We start from the raw sequence: 19,309 nt of genomic DNA, 5'->3' as shown, positions 1-19,309 counted from the left end.
ACATCAACTTTTTAGCCCGGAAGTGCCAGTGTCTTGCTGAATTTAACAACTTTTTATTTAAAACGTTTGTGAGAATAAAAAGTTTTGAGTATAGACATGAAAAATGACGTTTACAACTAATTATTAAAAAAAAAAAATTTGAATACTTCAGGTTTGGCACATTTGTAATGGAAACACTTCAAAGGTTATTGTAGAACTAGAAAAAAAGTTGTAAAAGTAAAGTTTTAACTCATGAAAATTTAAAATGAGAAAATAAATATGTTAAAATTGTATTTTAAATAGAAATTTTACAAAACATGTTCACTTATAAATTGTCAAGAAAATCAAAGCTAAATATCTGAACAAATTCTGTGCCAAATTTTATGAAGTGGACATTTTATATCCTATTCAGAAGTGGCTTGGTCAGTAATATTGATATTTCCTGAAAGAATCAGAGGGTGTGTTTTAGTTTGGCACCACATCAAAAACGATGCTTCTTTCTTGCGTTCATTTGTGTTCTCTATTGCTCATTTCTTTTGAAAATCAGTCAGCAAATATGAAAACTACAGTCTGAAAGCTTCCAAATGATCTATAGTTTGTCAAGATTACTTTAGACTGAGTAAGCGTAATCGCAAATGTTAATTTGCTGTGTGTGTCAGTCCCATATCGGTGTCTTTTTGCAATCCAAGACGTATTTACACCCAAAAATGTAAACTCTGTCAGTAATGACTCTCCCTCATGTTGTTCAACCCCGTAAGACTTTCGTTCATCTTCAGAACACAAATGAAGATATTTCTGATTTAATCTGAGAGCTGGATCACTCCTCCATAGGCTTCTAAGGGATTGAAACTAGCAACGAGAATACTTTTTGTGCAAAGTATTGTCGCTTGATAAACTTAAGGTTGAGCCATGTAGTCACTCGGGCTATTTTAACAATGTCTTTAATAACTTTCTGGGCCGGCAAGTTTCAATCTCTTAGAAGCCTAAGGAGGAGTGATCCAGCTCTCAGATTAAATCAGAAATATCTTCATTTGTGTTCTGAAGATGAATGAAGGTCTTACGGGGTTGAACAACATGAGGGAGAATCATTACTGAAAGAATTTTCATTTTTAGGTGAACTATCCCTTTAACATATAAAATCGCACAAGTCAACGTCCAAATGCTTTACTTGAGAATGGTGAGCCCAACCCTAATAATTGCTTAGATTTCCAAACATCTGCAGTTCTTCGACTCTCAGCTCAGTCCCTCATGTGACACTAAGGCTTTTCCACATCAAAGACAGTTTAATAAGTATGAATGCTGGCGTGGATTTTAGCGAACACACTCTAAGACTAAATCTGTGTGTATGCACGTTAATAAGGCCCTTGGAGAGCGGGGGCATTTTTCCATTCAACCTCACTTTGACGCATCTGAAATGTCTAGACTTATTGTCTAGATGTGTGGTGGAGCGAGTAAAGTTTATCCATGGGGATCTGATCAATTTCCTTGAGCGTACGGTGCCAACCGTTGACATCACGCAGGGATTGGGCCTGTTCTGTAGCTACTTCCCCACTGTAATGCCAGAACATCTCAGAGGCTGCATCTGGGTTAATGGCAATCAGTTGTTTGGGTTATTAAAGTTGTGGATGTCTAGACTCGACAGGAGGACGTTAAAAAGGCAATTCTTTCGACACTTGAATCATCCAGCTTAAGATCCAAAAATATGTCGGCAGGCATTTCCATGTCTAGCAACTGCAGTTTTGATAAGGTCTCTTTCCTGGTTAAAATAAACACTATGTACTACATACGGAAACTTCCAAAAACTGTACATTTAATGGTATTTGTTTTACTGTAAAATGAGGAATTTTCTCCACGAAACTATGTTTTTTTGTTTGTTGTAAAAGTCAAAAGTCAGTCTATCTATGCCAACAGCTGGTTAGCACACACACACACACACAGAAAGTGTGGTTAAATAGGGTAATCACTAATGTCAACACCTGCTGGTCATTACGGGCAGGTCCCCCAAATCTCTCATCTCTGACTTTTATTGTCGATCTCAGTTTATTGGAGTTTCCTGGTTGCTTTCTCTCTAGTAAAACAAGTGGTCGCCTAGGTACAAGGCCTAAATGCTACATCCCTTTCCTCCACACCGTCACCCCTTTCCTTGATCTACACACTCCTTTCCCAGATAGCAAACTGACATTGAATCAACGTGGAAACATGACATCGAAACAACGTTGATCTGACATTGTTTTGCTCATCGAATTAACGTTGAACCAACGTAAGACGCGTCATTCTTTCAAAACTAACGGAAAATCAACTTGAAATCAACGCGTTGTTTCAACATTATGAAAGCAAACCAATTTTCGATTTTTATTTAGCTTTGAAGAATGCCGCGTCTGACGTTGGTTCAACGTTAATTCGATGAGCAAAATCAACGTTGTTTCAATGTCATGAGAGACGTCGTTTCCACGTTGATTCAATGTCAGTTTGCTGTCTGGGTTCTTCCGATCCTCAAGAACATGCTTGGGATGACCAGCCGTGACTCCCTGCACTTGAGAAGATTGTCATTAGATATATTTCATCGTATATTTCAAGCCCCCCAACTGACCTATCAGTGAGCTGTGTAATAAATGTTATGACTGTATGCCGTATCTCTTAAATGTGCTAGTAGCAGCCTCTCTCACCAGCCATTTTGGCTACTAAATTTTAAAGTTACCGGCCATTCAGAACTTCTACCAGCCAAAAATAAATAAAAATAGAAATAAACCAGATTAACTATGTCATGTAATGTAATGCAATTTGGATTTCATACATTAAATTTATTCAAACTAAATCTTGTCATCCAGCATCTTATCCTCGTCATCAAAAATATTTTAGGTGGACAGATGTAAAAAAGTAGGATGCTGGGAAATATTTGTATTTTATATTTGTGTCATTATTTGTAGCGCAGTGATGTGTGTGTTCATGTAAGCCAAATATAAACGGATTCTGCAGAATATTTAATATATCACGATGACTCAATCTGCACAGATTTATCTTACACGATCTTCCCCAGGAAATTGCGTAGACATAAGAAGTAACGCCACACTGGCTCTTGATTTGACAGCGTTAGACGTCACAGCTGAGTTTATCCCGCATTTGGCGAGTTGGCATGTGTTCATTTCAAATCTAACGTATCAGGGCTTATCCGTGCCGGATCTCTGACTAACTCTTACAGGAATTGTTTTCACTGTAATCCCTGTTCACAGGGAGAAAAGAAAGGCAAGCCTACATGGCATCATGACTTTGTGTAAACATACACGCCACTTTCAAGTCAAGTGGCGTGTTATCTATACGCCTTTTGAGCTATCCGCGTGTATGTCCACGCCGTTAAATGTCTGAGCGAAACGAAGCAAAATCTAGATCTACATTTGGGGAGCGATATTTTAGGGGAAGACTCATGAATGGTATTAACCCCAGTGACGGGTAGGTTTAGGGATGGGGTTGGGGTAGGTCATGTAATAACGTTAAGTCAACTGCGGTCATAAACACGCTGAAAAGCGATTATGCGTGTTGATGGCACGCCAAAAATGCAAATACCAATTGGCATGTCTTACATATGCCATTTGAAGAGATCGGTCAGCAGGAGGAATGCTAATGATGTAACGCAATACATTAATAACAGGCTTCATACAGTTATGCCGGGAGAGATTTCATCATAAAATACAGCGTTGTGCAATCCTGGAGTGATTTCCAGACAGATTCACTCCCTTTACAGCACAAGCAGAACTCATGGTGTGTGCTCTGATTGGCTGTCAGGACACATGACATCAGGTTTAGAATAAATCTGCCAGTACTTAAGCACTGTCTCATGCTGATGATCGAGTTAAAAATAGCAGTGGAGTGTGGAATATTTTCCACCAACGCACCACTAACCTGTCTCAACTCGCAAACTGAATTCCCCAAATCTGCAACATCTGCATTCAATCTCCATTCAAACAGTGTCTGCTTAGGACATGATCTTTAATTGTACCAATTGTCATTTCATTTCGTCACCGTTTTCCTTTATTAACACTTGTCCCAATCTGTGATGACTGGCAGAGAAACAGGAACTTAAGTCTTAAACGCTTTTTAGTGTGTTTTTGTGAAACTGCAACTTCCACATTTAGGAACGAAGCACTATGAAAACCCAAAGCTCGCATGACGTAAGTGCTCGGCAGTGTGTGTCCGTGACCTTTAGGTGAAACACAGACTTTCCCTGACTGACCGAAACACATCTGAGAGACAGGACAACCTGTCGGCCTTTACTCTTCCTGAAACTCGAGTACATTTCATGTAATGCTTGAAAATTAGCTGTCATTGGAAATTATTCTACGGAGCCCCTCTAGTCCCACTTTGGTAAAAAAAATTAATTATAACTATCTTGTGGCCTCAAGATAGTAACTCGTGGCCTCAAGATAGTAACTCGTGGCCTCAAGATACTAACTCGTGGCCTCAAGATAGTAACTCGTGGCCACAAGATACTAACTCGTGGCCACAAGATACTAACTCGTGGCCTCAAGATAGTAACTCGTGGCCACAAGATACTAACTCGTGGCCTCAAGATACTAACTCGTGGCCTCAAGATAGTAACTCGTGGCCTCAAGATACTAACTCGTGGCCTCAAGATACTAACTCGTGGCCACAAGATAGTAACTCGTGGCCACAAGATAGTAACTCGTGGCCACAAGATACTAACTCGTGGCCACAAGATACTAACTCGTGGCCTCAAGATAGTAACTCGTGGCCACAAGATAGTAACTCGTGGCCACAAGATAGTAACTCGTGGCCACAAGATACTAACTCGTGGCCACAAGATAGTAACTCGTGGCCTCAAGATAGTAACTTGTGGCCACAAGATAGTAACTCGTGGCCTCAAGATAGTAACTCTATCTTGTGGCCACGAGTTAGTATCTTGTGGCCACGAGTTACTATCTTGAGGCCACGAGTTACTATCTTGAGGCCACGAGTTACTATCTTGAGGCCACGAGTTACTATCTTGTGGCCACGAGTTACTATCTTGAGGCCACGAGTTACTATCTTGTGGCCACGAGTTACTATCTTGAGGCCACGAGTTACTATCTTGAGGCCACGAGTTACTATCTTGAGGCCACGAGTTACTATCTTGTGGCCACGAGTTACTATCTTGAGGCCACGAGTTACTATCTTGTGGCCACGAGTTACTATCTTGTGGCCACGAGTTACTATCTTGTGGCCACGAGTTACTATCTTGTGGCCACGAGTTACTATCTTGTGGCCACGAGTTACTATCTTGTGGCCACGAGTTAGTATCTTGAGGCCACGAGTTAGTATCTTGTGGCCACGAGTTAGTATCTTGAGGCCACGAGTTAGTATCTTGTGGCCACGAGTTAGTATCTTGTGGCCACGAGTTACTATCTTGAGGCCACGAGTTAGTATCTTGAGGCCACGAGTTAGTATCTCGAGGCCACGAGTTAGTATCTTGAGGCCACGAGTTAGTATCTTGTGGCCACGAGTTACTATCTTGAGGCCACAAGATAGTTATAATAATTTTTTTTTACCAAAGTGGGACTAGAGGGGCTCCGTATTATTCAGAAACTCTTTGCTGAATATTTTTCAGACAAACTATTTCACTCAGAAATTGCAGGTACACTTCACAATTATGAAGAAACTAACACTTTGAAGTTGGATAACTGAAACAAAATGTACTGTTTTGTTTTTTTACAGTGTAAGTGTAGTCTTACCTACTTCTAAGAGAAACATGTGAACTACAATTCGCAGTCACTGGTGGATGCCTGTTTTGTTTTTTGAGCTGGGATTTCCAAAATGTGTCTTGTTTACTTTTCCCCAAAGTATGATCTGATCACGGGTCTGGAGAATAAAACAGAAAAGACCCGTCCACATTCAGGAAGCGCTACAGAGTCGCTTTCAATGGGGAAGCTGGCAGAAATCAAAGAGAGCAAAGCCCTCATGTGATAGATGCGTTACAGAAACACACACACACACTTTCACACGGCTTGGGATCGCTTACAAACACACACACTTAGAGATGCAAAGATAAGATAACGTAACGCGTATTGTCAGTGATGTCACATGGGAAGTAAACACAGGATCTGAGAAAGTGACTCTCGCTGGTGCTACACCTGTGGTGATGACATCACTTACTGTGCCTTCAGATGCACAGGTTTACACACAGGTGACATCACCAGGCCCCGCCTCTTCCAGGCACACATGGCTATTTTTAGACAACTGTGTGAAAGGGGAAATTATCTTGAAATCTTTGATGTCTACAAACTTGAGCAACTTCAGTATGCGGCGGAAAATATCTGCACACGTAAAAAACTCACAACTGGAAGTGTGGGAATGTTGTGCTGATCAAACCTGCGTCCTGAACACTTTCTGTTCACATCCACCCATTTCTTAAAAACTAATACTTGTTTTTGAAGAACTACATAAATGGTTCACAAAATGAATAAGCTCTTGGATCATAAGATTTTCAAGTCCATGGGAAACATTAATTTAGCGTCATGATTACAAACTCTCGACTATTAGCGAATAAGCACTCGTTGCATCAAAAGCTTTGAACAAAGATAACAGACGTTCAGATATTAACGCTAAAGAAACCGGAAGTCCAAAGTTCATCTATTCCCTCTCATGTGTGCAGTGAAGTCGAGTTGACATTAGCGCGTACGCTAGCGTGCTAACACATCACGCCCAGACACAAGACATGCTTTTAGATTGACTTAACTGTAAAGTGTTAACAGATCGACTAGCATTTCTATGTATGTTTCAAAGCAACACGATTTGTTTCGTTTGGAGTTTCGTCGAGGGTTTGTTGGACCCAGTGTAGACCCAGTTATTGTTCACAGGCCTGATGAGAAATGGCCTAGTGGATAGTCATGCTGTGCTCTGTTTGGCGTAAACTCTACATGTATTGGCTGCTCTGCCGTCGATGCCTGAGATGGCCAATCAAATCAAAGAAGGCGGGGCTTTACTCTTCACAGAAGACGGGAGGGAATTTCAGTGCGACAAAATGCACATGGAATATCGAAGAATTAATTGTTAATGATTTATCAGTGCACATTAATATTTTGTTCAATTAATGTTCCTTACACTCTTGAATCAAAATGACCTCCCCTCCTATTTGCAGCTTCTCTTTTCTTAAGATGCGGGCGGGGCTTTAACCTGTCATTCACATGAGATCAGCCAATAGCAAACCACAACCATCCAGTCAATTCCCCACAGGCAAAATCAAGTATATGCACTATATTACACATAATATTTTTACTCTTATATCATTAAAATTGTATAAATATAGCATCATTTTTAAAACTGCACTACATTAATAAAAATGAGTTGTCAATTTAAACATTTAATAATAACAATACGAGCTGACAGGTTTACCTGAATGTTTACAGAATTCGTTTTGTGTAAATGAATAATTAGAAAAATTAACATAATTCAAAAAAAAATATATTATGTAGGCCCTATTGTCCATAATACTCTCTCAAACGTTGGCAGTCCTTGACTATTGAAGAAAGTCCGAGGTAGGCTAAGGTATACGCAGCTTTATTTATTACTTAACATATTATAAACTGTTTCATGATACAAATATCCCAGACAGCAAACTGACATTGAATCAACGTGGAAACGATGTCTCTCATGACAGTGAAACAACGTTGATTTTGCTCATCGAATTAACGTTGAACCAACGTCAGACGCGGCATTCTTCAAAGCTAAATGAAAATCGAAAATTGGTTTGCTTTCATAACGTTGAAACAACGCGTTGATTTCAAAATGATTTTCATTAGTTTTGAAAGAATGACGCGTCTGACGTTGGTTCAACGTTAATTCGATGAGCAAAACAATGTCAGATCAACGTTGTTTCGATGTCATATTTCCACGTTGATTCAATGTCAGTTTGCTATCTGGGATTAAACGAAATTTTAGTATAACATCATTTACTTGATTGAATGTTTTGGCATTTTCTTCGCTATTGTGAGGTGGTATATCCGAGTGAAACGCCCTCTGAACCAGAACAGGTGTAGGGCGGGAAATAGTGACGTGTGCACTGATACATGACTTATAACAAACACTGCACTATTCCTTTAAATACAATTGTGACTTTAATAAAACATTTTATTTACTTTAAATAAAAAATATTAGGCAATGTGAAAAATAGTAGCCTACAAATTGATTCCTAGCACAGTGTCTGAATGGGGCAGTCGTGGAAACAACAGCAGAAATACTGCTTACATTTACACAACGCGTGTGATATAGTGTGAACGCCAATGAAGGGATAGATAGGCCTACACAGGAGGATGATATTCCATGAAATAAGCTAGCGGAATATGGAGCCAGTCACAGAAATTCACACTTCATATTCCTCCCGCTTTCCACCTGTTTGCGCAATAGCGAAAGGAGCGGAAAGTTGGTCGGGTTTTCTCTGAGCGTCCTGAAGCGAGTCTCTCTCTCTGTGTCTGTCTCTCTCTCTCTCTCTCTCTCGCTCGTGGGTGGAGGGAAACCCGCTGGTTCCTCCTCCAGCACTCGAGTATAAAGCTCATGCTATGATGATGGGCTGTACATAACATCATTCACTTGCACCTGCTTTGGATTACAGTGTTCTTCTCACACCGCTAGTTTCTGGAGATGTCCGCGTCCACAGATGTCGAGAGCCAGTCCCGGTCCCGGGGCCGGCGTCTGGACGCCTTCCTCATCGGGTCCGTGATCGCACTCTTCCTCATGTTCGCGGGCGCGCTCGCGGGCGCGCTCTGGTTCGCCAAACACATCGAGAACGAGCTCAACGTGAGGAAAACACGAGAGACCGAGTCGGAAGCATCGACGGGCCCGCGGAACATGCATCTCTCCGACACCGGAGACGCGTATAAGGTGAGGATTTAACCTTGCAAAAATGACGTTAAGTGTTTTTCGAGCATGTTTTAAGGTTACAAAACTAAAAAATGACATTACCAGCATGTTTACCATTATATTATTTGAAGAAGATTCGCTTTACAACACTTTACAATAAGGTTCGTTAATGTGTATTAACACTTTACAATATATTACAATAAGGTTCGTTAATGGATTGACCATGAGCAATACATTTCATCTTTGATCATGTTAGTTCATTAAAAAATACTGCTGTTCATTGATTGATTATGTTAGTTCATTGGGCATTAACTAATGTTAACAAACACAACCTTTGATTTTAATGACGTGGGCTATTAATATGTTGAAATTAATATGAACTACGATTTATAAATGTTGAAGAAGTATTGTTCACTAAGGTAGTTAATTACTGAACCTTATTGTAAAGTGTTACCGTATAATCTTATTTATCATGTCATTGTATGTTTTTATATTTTTGGAAAATGTACCAATAAGCATGATTGTTTGGACCTAATGCATGTTTTTTAAAGTACATTGGCCCATCTGATTAAAATAGGCCTAGTCAAGTCACCTTAAGTAACAGAGATTGTTTTGACTTTACAGCAGCTTTAGAATAATGTTATTGTCCAGATAAAGTTAGTTTTGATTGATTCACTTCCGTTGCAAAGATCATTAGTTATTAACTTAATAACTTAATAATAATTCAATATTATGATACTTAAACATAACTTTTTGTGCAGCTCAGTCAAAAGCTTTGGTTTTAGAATCACACTGTTAGATGAAATTTTCTGTAAATAAATTAGCATCATGCTTTTGAAAGTGGTGGATGGTTGAAATAAGAAGGTAAAAGATGGTTCAGATAAACCAGGACACTGATCTGAAGAACCTGATACAACATTTAACAACAACAATTTAGTCTAAAAAAGAATTGTGTTGCATCTCAAGGTCTCTTTATTTAATATGACCGGATTCATGTGTGGTTAGAAGAAGAGCTTCAGAGAAGTCACAGCGTACAGCCCTCAGCCGTTGCCCTAGATTAGCCTGAGCGACAGGCCAGCCGTTGCCATAGATTAGCCTGAGCGACGGGCCAGCCGTTGCCATAGATTAGCCTGAGCGACGGGCCAGCCGTTGCCATAGATTAGCCTGAGCGACGGGCCAGCCATTGCCATAGATTAGCCTGAGCGACGGGCCAGCCGTTGCCATAGATTAGCCTGAGCGACGGGCCAGCCGTTGCCATAGATTAGCCTGAGCGACGAGCCAGCAGTTGCCATAGATTAGCCTGAGCGACGGGCCAGCCGTTGCCATAGATTAGCCTGAGCGACGGGCCAGCCGTTGCCATAGATTAGCCTGAGCGACGGGCCAGCCGTTGCCATAGATTAGCCTGAGCGACGGGCCAGCCGTTGCCATAGATTAGCCTGAGCGACGGGCTCATTCAGCACATGCTTTCTTCTCGTCTCTGCAGGTGTGCAAAAGTTGTTGAACCTTTTTCTGTCTTCTTTCTTCTTAGATGCAGAATTTTGCATACCTGAGGGCCATTAAAAGTAAGTTCTCATCATTGTATATTTCAGACACTACTCAAAAAACTCAGAATGGATAGACCACTTGTATTTAAACTAGAATATTCCTTTAAACAAAAGTATTTTCTTAATTTAATATGTAAGATTTGATATATCTTCACTTACTGTTTGAATGATTTTACTTTCATGCATTCCACCTACTTTGCAGCTTGTGTTTTATTGTTTGAAATTCGTGTGTTTTTCTTGTACAGCACTTTGGTTCATTTTGGTTGTTTTTAAACTGCACTTTATAAATGAACTGTATTGTATTGTATTGTAAACGTCTCTTTGTCTTTGCCCTCCAGGTGAACTGAAAAGTGAAAATATGGCGTGGGAAGGTTTCGCTTATGGAGACACTCACACCATCGGCTCTCTCTACAGCTACGACAAAAGTCAGAAAGCGCTGGATGTGAAGAATAGTGGAAGCTACTTTGTGTACGTCCAACTCAGTCTATTCTGCAACGGAATCTGTTCGCCTGGCAAATTCACCGTCAGCTTTTACAACCAGCTGAACAGCAAGGAGCTGTCCTGTACCGTCTCGCTGCCGGAAGGGACTAAGCCTGAGCCGATCAGCAAGACCTGTTGGCATGTTGTCACTTTCTCGGAAAACGGGAACCGGCTGATGGCTAAATCCGAGGTCCAGGACTCGCTGGGCGACTGGAGTCTGCTGGTCAACGACTCTGGCTTTGGGATGTTCCTAGTGGACGGAGTACGAGCGGAACAAAGGACGTGATTGAACTGATTTCGGACCGTCTTCGATGCACTCAGGACTGTTTTCGTATTCGGCCCATTTTTAACTCCACCAATGTCCGCAAGCTACCTTGGCTTATTTGGCGATGCCTTCGGCTATCATAAAGACTGGCATTTCAGCATCTTAGCCTCAATATTCTTATGCATTCTGCCAAATTTGACAGTTTTTTCTCTACAACAAAAGCTCATAATATGCAAAGACATTTGGACCGAGTCGGTCTTGGGCCTGAAGAACGGATAAACAATGCTCCTAAAGCACTATTTATAACTGAAATATATTTATATGCGTTTAACATTTTAAAGACTTGTTATATTTATGTAATTTTTTATATTGTACATAATGTGTGTGAAACACTAATTGTGCGCGGCGTCAGACCTGATGAAGGTGATATGACTGTACTGTATTAGCCTCGCGGTGTTTAGGTTTATCGCAGAAATAACGTAAACTTATCACGTATTACGTAACGTAAACTTACCAACGCATCAACACTTATTTAGTGGACAAAGTCCCTTGGTTAGGTCTGTATTATCACTGTACGTTTAAAAACTCAAAAAGCTGCACGTGTGAATGAGCATCTCTTCACACACACACACTTGTGTTGTGTGTTTGTTGTGAAGCAGAGCCGTGTCTGAATGCTAACAAACTCAGGAACTCTAGAGATGAATGTAACTATGATGACGATGTGTGAAATGCTTTATTTTGTATAATATATTTAATAAAATGTTCATTTTATGTAACTGTGGGGTGTTTGATGAAAAAGCATTATGTACCAAGCTAACAAAAATTTATTTATAATTTTACAAAAATTTCAGAAAAAGAAAAAAAAATGCTCCATGATTGACGTACATATCTTTTTTTTGTTTTGTTTTAATGTTTCGAGAGCATTAAAGGCCAGATATGAACGAACCTTCTACTAATGTTACTGGAAGAACGTTTGTTCATAACTTATAACTGTGGCAAAACCATGTCACAATTTTAGCAAAGGTCTGAGAACATTACTTGTTTCAATTCTCTCAGATGTTTCTGCTAAAATAAAGCATTAAATTGAGCCAATAGGGGTCATAAAATATATAGTCACTTAACGAGAGTGAGTGGAAAGCAGTCCAACACTCCTGGAAGAGATTCAGAGAAACTTCTGGAGCGGTTTGCATGTCCACGATGTGATTCCTCATATTAATGCCTGATTGGTCTTCATTTTTGCCTTTAGTTAGTAGCCAGTAGGAGTTCTCCAATTAGATAAATGCAAGTAACAATAAAATGGATGTGAGGAGTTCTGTGACATTTGGGATTTTGTGCAAAAAACAAAAAGAAAATTTCGGCACAAAGCACTGTTATTGCATTTATGGTTCCATACATTTCCAAAAAAGGATTTCTTCACACTAAGAAAAATGGTTCTTTTAAGAAAGATTGCTTGCTACAATGAAGCCGCTAAGTCACTCCCCTTCTGAAAGAAGTACATTGGCTGCCAGTTAATTATAGAATTGAGTTTAAATCAAACGCTGAGTTATCTGTCCAATTCATAGACGCATTATAATCCCTCACGAAGATCAAAACTTACTACAAATTCAAGAACTTGCTTAAAGTAGTCCCACTTTATGCAACAGCCTTGCAAATCTAACCTTAAAACATATCTCTTTATCTTTATCTTATGGTCTTTGTGGTCAGCCTTGTCGCTGTCATTAAATGTGCTTTAGAAATAAGCCAAACTGAAGACCTGCTGACTAAAAGGTTCTTTGGGGAACCAACGGTTCTTCTATGGCAAAAGCTCCTCTTGAAACCTTTGATTTTAAGAGTGTAAGGAGCACTTGAGTCTCCATTTAAAAGTGTGTTCCTGTCTGGGAGAACCAGCTGAGATGGTAAAGTGAGTGTCTTTCTTTCCTCTGGTGAGGTCTCTTTATCAGACCCTGTGGGAGGAAAGTTCTGCCAGATCCAGGCCATCTCTCGCCCACGTCACTTACTGTCAGAGGCGCTCGAGAGTTTCAGAGCTCACCGCACACATCCGGCACAACACCCAACAAACAAACCAACATCAACTTCTCGCTGTAGAAGACAAAACAGGAAGGATTCAGAATGACAGACACAACCCAGAAAGCAATTTTGCATTCAAAAGACGTCTAATAGCGTCCAAACAGCCCTGATGTCTGGGCTAAAACAAGACAAAATTTGGGCTGTCAGTGAATTGTAGAGATCTAAACCATCGCCCAAGAATAGACTAGTCCTCAATTAGATAACATGTCAGAAATGAAACCAAACACCTTGAATCACTGTTTACTTTGCTTACATGATGGAATATTATTCATCTTGCAAGTTATTTTGGTAAAATTGACAAGAAACCCAATTCAAGGCTATTTTGGCAAAGAGGTGTGTTACTCATAGCCGGACTATATCTTGACGCTGACATAACGGCTATTGCTTACTGGGAAAGAGCTTCTTTCTAAATGAAGTTTGATGGACAAACTTGACTAAGATCTCGCAGAGAAATGAATGCATCGCATCTCTCCAACGGATGTTTCAAACTCCGGGCATGGTGTGAAGATCATCCGGAAACAACATGAGTAAGTGCGAGATTCACTTTACAGCGTCTGACTGGAACCGAGCGGAAGTGTGAGAGTTCATGAAACTGAGTCTGCAGGAGAAACTTCAACTGAAGACATCTCAACATGAGTCAAACCAAGACTTTCTCAGTACTCTGGCCTCATTCTGAATCACACACGTTCTTCCAAACACCAGTCTTGCTCCACCTTTGAAACGTGTGTCTGGCACCATTAATCCCTCTTGATTTTCCTGTTTCACTTGAACATTGTGGAAGTAGAGTGAGTAATTTTGCCATTTCTCATCACTTTTAACGGTGCTATTGGAAAAGATTCAGACGTACATTCACTTTTGGAGCTTTCTGCTTGTCCATGATGTGTTTCAAAGCTGATTGGTCATCACTTTTGCCTTTAGTTTGTGATTAGTTGTGAATGTCAACACCTGCAAGCAAAGCCCCTTTCATGGAAAGTCATTTCGATCGGCGGCCATATTTGTAAGGTCTACAGGCAACTAATGTCCTCAAATCCTGAAATCTCAAAAACTACCTGACAAACTGGATACAAACTGTCCTTCAAATGTTGTTTCCTATATGCTGAAAAGCGTGTAGTACAGTGCTATATTACTGTAGTTTTTAGGTGTGTGTGTGAGCGTTTTTGTAGGTCAAACCCCTGAAACGAGTTGCAGTTTTGGTTCCATCGTCTCAAAGTCAATGGGTTTATTTGAATGGGGTTTTGGTTGAATGTCTGAGTTAAGGTCTGTGGTGAACACAAAGGCCAGATAGTTTCACGTTTTATCCTATGACATAGAATCTGTCATCAGCAAAAACCCATGTGAATTTCTAAAAGCGTTGACGTGTCTTGGAATGGGTCTAAATGGTTGACACTGTCATGTACTCACTATTCGCTTCATAATGCTCTTGCAAACTCTTTTAACTCAAACTTGTTTTAAAATAAAGACTGATTGCATTGTTGAAATGTAATGATGGTGACGGTGAAGCCCTGGTGTATTTCATCCATAGATTAGCGTTTAGATTTGTACTTCTGGTGATTGAATTTAGGGTTAGGGTTAGGGTTTGTTCATCATTATCATTATCAGTATCAAAAATCCCAAAGTTTTTGTTGAACCGTAATGATCCAAAACCAATGGAAAAATCCTATTGGGCTTTTGTCGAGGGATGAATGCGAACACGTGATTGGCCATTGCGGTCAAGAAATAGCCAAACAGAAGTCATTCAGCGAACTTTGAGTCATGCATGATTGAACCAATGGCATTCTCTGACATGATGCATGATCTGTGACTGTGACTTCTCCCGTTCGCTTGACTCTCGTTGGCCGTTCTCCCTTTTCTCTGGAATTAATTACAGCGCGGGAGAAGACCAGTGAATGACTAAAGAGATTGAGAAAGAGTGGGACTGGATCTCACAATGGACAGTCTTCCTGTTCCAAGAGGCTTGCCAAGTCAATTCCCATCAGACCAAACAGGGATTCATGCCATTTCGATATAAGCATGTGACTCGATGACTGGTTTACATTTGCACTAATGATGCAACTATGCTCATGTATGCACTTTTAGTCTTCACGTTGTTTAAACACTTCATTTTGATCATTGTATCATGTTGAACTGAGTTGAAACATTCACTCTTTTGGCTTAACTCAATGTTTACATGTTTCAAATCAAGTCACTCCGAAATTCATATAATCTAGGAGCGTACGTCTATGCCTGACAGAAATATGAACTCAATCCATGCTTTCTAATGTCTTTTTTAAATAATGTTTTTTGAGAAATTACGTTTGCATAGTGTACGGCTCTTTTTTATTATGTCCTTTTCTTTCATAAACTAAAAGCTTAATAGTAAATACATAAATCTACTTCATGCATACATTAAGCCTTAATGACTTTACTCATGGCAAAATATTATCGCGGAGTGTGTCCCATGCTGAACACTGAGATGGGAAATGTGATTTTAAATGCTTTAACTCTGCTCAATGTGTGTTGTAGCGTTACATAACACGGATATCACGTGATCTTCACATATTGTTGAATCAGAATCAGTTCCTCTTTCAGCCTCTCTTCTCTGATGATGTGGGCGCTGCTTTAACCTGTCACTCACATGAGATCAGCCAATAGCAAACCACAACCATCCAATCAATTCCTCACAGACACAATCAAGCCCTGCCCACATGTGCTCTTGTACAGAAGCGTTTCACTCGATATACGACACAATAGAGGAGAAAACACATTTCATGGCGACTTTAAAGAGTTTTGCTGATCACACTTTATTTTTAACCCATTCAGACCCTGTGTCCACTACAATGGACATCACATGTCACCCCCTTTTTTTTAACTTCTGGAGCATTTCACCTAGTTTAAAGCCTGCAGTCCATGAGATTGGACGTTTGTCATCCAATCAAATGCCAGTAAAGCTCTGCATGTAGTAATTATATATATAAAAAAAACTCTACATTGAAGAGAAGCATGGCAGCACTTTATGCAACATTTTCTAAGGTGTATTTACATTTTGTATATATTTTTGCCAGTATTTCATAGTTTGCATGTAAAATAGAAAGATTGAACTTATTAATTAAAGTTAAAAATCGACTGTAGAACTGCACGTTTTAAATCAGGATTTTTTTTAATGTGTCTGTCCTTTAGAATGGACAGTAGGTTTGAAAGCCTGTTGCTGAAGTCACATTTTCAGTGATGCTGATTGAAATTTATTTTATAAAAAAATATATATATCACAGTACCAATACATTTTTTAAACTTTTTCATGTGCAGAATATACAGTTCTGAAGTGCTGGAATATATAGCTGATGAAAATATCTCATATGTTGACTTTATGTGGAGTAATGAGGAAGAAAAATATCCATATTTAAAACTGTATATAGTAAAATAACTTCCGGCCAAAAGAACATATGGATTTGAATCTAAAGTACAACTTAAATATGAATATTTTAAATATTTTATATGAATATACATTTTTTATGGATAGATGCACTTTTATGATGGACAGGTGCACTTTTATGATGGACAGGTGCAGTTGTATGATGGATAGATGCACTTGTATCATGGATAGATGCACTTTTATGGACTTTCAAAACAGAAACAACCATTTACAGCCAATATAAAGCTTGGAAGGACCGCAAAAAAAACCCTGTCCCCTGTCGTTTTTTTTTTTCAGTGCGAAAAATAAGTTTCTCCAAACTTCTCAAAACTCTGGATTCTTATAGAGGGCCATGTAAAAATTTCAATATCTCAGCTCTGGAAGGGTCTAGAGCCTCCATTTTTGCTCTCAGGTCTAAGTCTCATGGCCCTCTATCAGAATCCAGAGTTTCGAGAAGATCAGAGAAACTCAAAATTTCGACCCCCCCCAAAAAACGACAGTGGTACCCCTTTCGTTTTTTTTTTTTTCGGTGCGAAAAAATAAGTATCCCCAATCTTCTCAAAACTCTGGATTCTGATAGAGGGCCATGAGACTTAAACCTGAGTGCCAATATGGAGGCTCTAGACCCTTCCAGAGCTGAGATATCGAAACTCAAAAATTCGACCCCGAAAAAAACCCCGACAGTGTTACCCCTTACGTTTTTTTTTTGGGTGAAAAAAAAGTTTCCCCAATCTTCTCAAAACTCTGGATTCTGATAGAGGGCAATGAGACTTAAACCTGAGTGCAAATATGGAGGCTCTAGACCCTTCCAGAGCTGAGATATTGAAACTCAAAAATTCGACCCCGAAAAAAAACGACAGTGTTACCCCTTACGTTTTTTTTTTTTGGGCAAAAAATTAAGTTTCCCCAATCTTCTCGAAACTCTGGATTCTGATAGAGGGCCATGAGACTTAGACCTGAGCGCAAAAATGGAGGCTTTAGACCCTTCCAGAGCTGAGATATCGAAACTCAAAATTTCGACCCGAAAAAAACCGACAGTGTTACCCCTTACGTTTTTTTTTTTTAGGCGAAAAATTAAGTATCCCCAATCTTCTCGAAACTCTGGATTCTGATAGAGGGCACTGAGACTTACACCTGAGTGCAAAAATGGAGGCTCTAGACCCTTCCAGAGCTGAGATATCGAAACTCAAAATTTCGACCCGAAAAAAAAAACGACAGTGTTCCCCCTTACGTTTTTTTTTTTTGGGCGAAAAATTTAGCATCCCCAATCTTCTCGAAACTCTGGATTCTGATAGAGGGCACTGAGATTTACACCTGAGTGCAAAAATGGAGGCTCTAGACCCTTCCAGAGCTGAGATATCGAAACTCAAAATTTCGACCCGAAAAAAAAAACGACAGTGTTACCCCTTACGTGTTTTTTTTTGGGCAAAAAATTAAGTATCCCCAATCTTCTCGAAACTCTGGATTCTGATAGAGGGCACTGAGACTTACACCTGAGTGTAAAAATTGAGGCTCTAGACCCTTCCAGAGCTGAGATATCGAAACTCAAAATTTCGACCCGAAAAAAAAATGACAGTGTTACCCCTTACGTGTTTTTTTTTGGGCAAAAAATTTAGTATCCCCAATCTTCTCGAAACTCTGGATTCTGATAGAGGGCACTGAGATTTACACCTGAGTGCAAAAATGGAGGCTCTAGACCCTTCCAGAGCTGAGATATCGAAACTCAAAATTTCGACCCGAAAAAAAAACGACAGTGTTACCCCTTACGTTTTTTTTTTTTGGGCGAAAAATTTAGTATCCCCAATCTTCTCGAAACTCTGGATTCTGATAGAGGGCACTGAGACTTACACCTGAGTGCAAAAATGGAGGCTCTAGACCCTTCCAGAGCTGAGATATCGAAACTCAAAATTTCAACCCGAAAAAAAACAACAGTGTTACCCCTTACGTTTTTTTTTTTGGGCGAAAAATTTAGTATCCCCAATCTTCTCGAAACTCTGGATTCTGATAGAGGGCACTGAGACTTATACCTGAGTGCAAAAATGGAGGCTCTAGACCCTTCCAGAGCTGAGATATCGAAACTCAAAATTTCGACCCGAAAAAAAAACGACAGTGTTACCCCTTACGTTTTTTTTTTTTGGGCGAAAAATTAAGTATCCCCAATCTTCTCGAAACTCTGGATTCTGATAGAGGGCACTGAGACTTACACCTGAGTGCAAAAATGGAGGCTCTAGACCCTTCCAGAGCTGAGATATCGAAACTCAAAATTTCGACCCGAAAAAAAAACGACAGTGTTACCCCTTACGTTTTGTTTTTTTTGGACGAAAAATTAAGTATCCCCAATCTTCTCGAAACTCTGGATTCTGATAGAGGGCACTGAGACTTATACCTGAGTGCAAAAATGGAGGCTCTAGACCCTTCCAGAGCTGAGATATCGAAACTCAAAATTTCGACCCGAAAAAAAAAAACGACAGTGTTACCCCTTAGGTTTTTTTTTTTTTTGGGCGAAAAATTTAGTATCCCCAATCTTCTCGAAACTCTGGATTCTGATAGAGGGCACTGAGATTTACACCTGAGTGCAAAAATGGAGGCTCTAGACCCTTCCAGAGCTGAGATATCGAAACTCAAAATTTCGACCCGAAAAAAAAACGACAGTGTTACCCCTTACGTTTTTTTTTTTGGGCGAAAAATTTAGTATCCCCAATCTTCTCGAAACTCTGGATTCTGATAGAGGGCACTGAG

At 39.8% G+C, this 19,309-nt stretch overlaps 1 protein-coding gene across 1 annotated transcript; it reads left to right on the top strand.

The window, feature by feature from the left end:
• Window positions 1-8,357: 8,357 nt before the first annotated feature.
• Window positions 8,358-11,891, top strand: LOC120487624 (uncharacterized). Its single transcript, XM_039683862.2, has 3 exons — window positions 8,358-8,847; window positions 10,355-10,388; window positions 10,709-11,891. Exons 1-3 carry the CDS (start codon window positions 8,608-8,610, stop codon window positions 11,134-11,136), a joined length of 702 nt encoding a protein of 233 aa, XP_039539796.2. The 5' UTR covers window positions 8,358-8,607; the 3' UTR covers window positions 11,137-11,891.
• The last annotated feature ends 7,418 nt before the right edge of the window (window positions 11,892-19,309 follow it).

This window comes from Pimephales promelas, chromosome 6 (genome assembly GCF_988280905.1).
Source record: "Pimephales promelas chromosome 6, fPimPro1.hap1.1, whole genome shotgun sequence".
NCBI classification, from domain to species: Eukaryota; Metazoa; Chordata; class Actinopteri; order Cypriniformes; family Leuciscidae; genus Pimephales; species Pimephales promelas.
This window is presented reverse-complemented; position numbering and strand designations above follow the sequence as displayed.

What these genes read in the sequence shown, in the direction of transcription:
- LOC120487624 (XM_039683862.2), top strand. Translation starts at nt 8,608, where the DNA reads ATGTCCGCGTCCACAGATGTCGAGAGCCAGTCCCGGTCCCGGGGCCGG. An exon ending in ACACCGGAGACGCGTATAAG is followed by an intron (nt 8,848 to 10,354) that starts GTGAGGATTTAA and finishes CTTTCTTCTTAG; the next exon opens with ATGCAGAATTTTGCATACCT. An exon ending in ATACCTGAGGGCCATTAAAA is followed by an intron (nt 10,389 to 10,708) that starts GTAAGTTCTCAT and finishes TTTGCCCTCCAG; the next exon opens with GTGAACTGAAAAGTGAAAAT.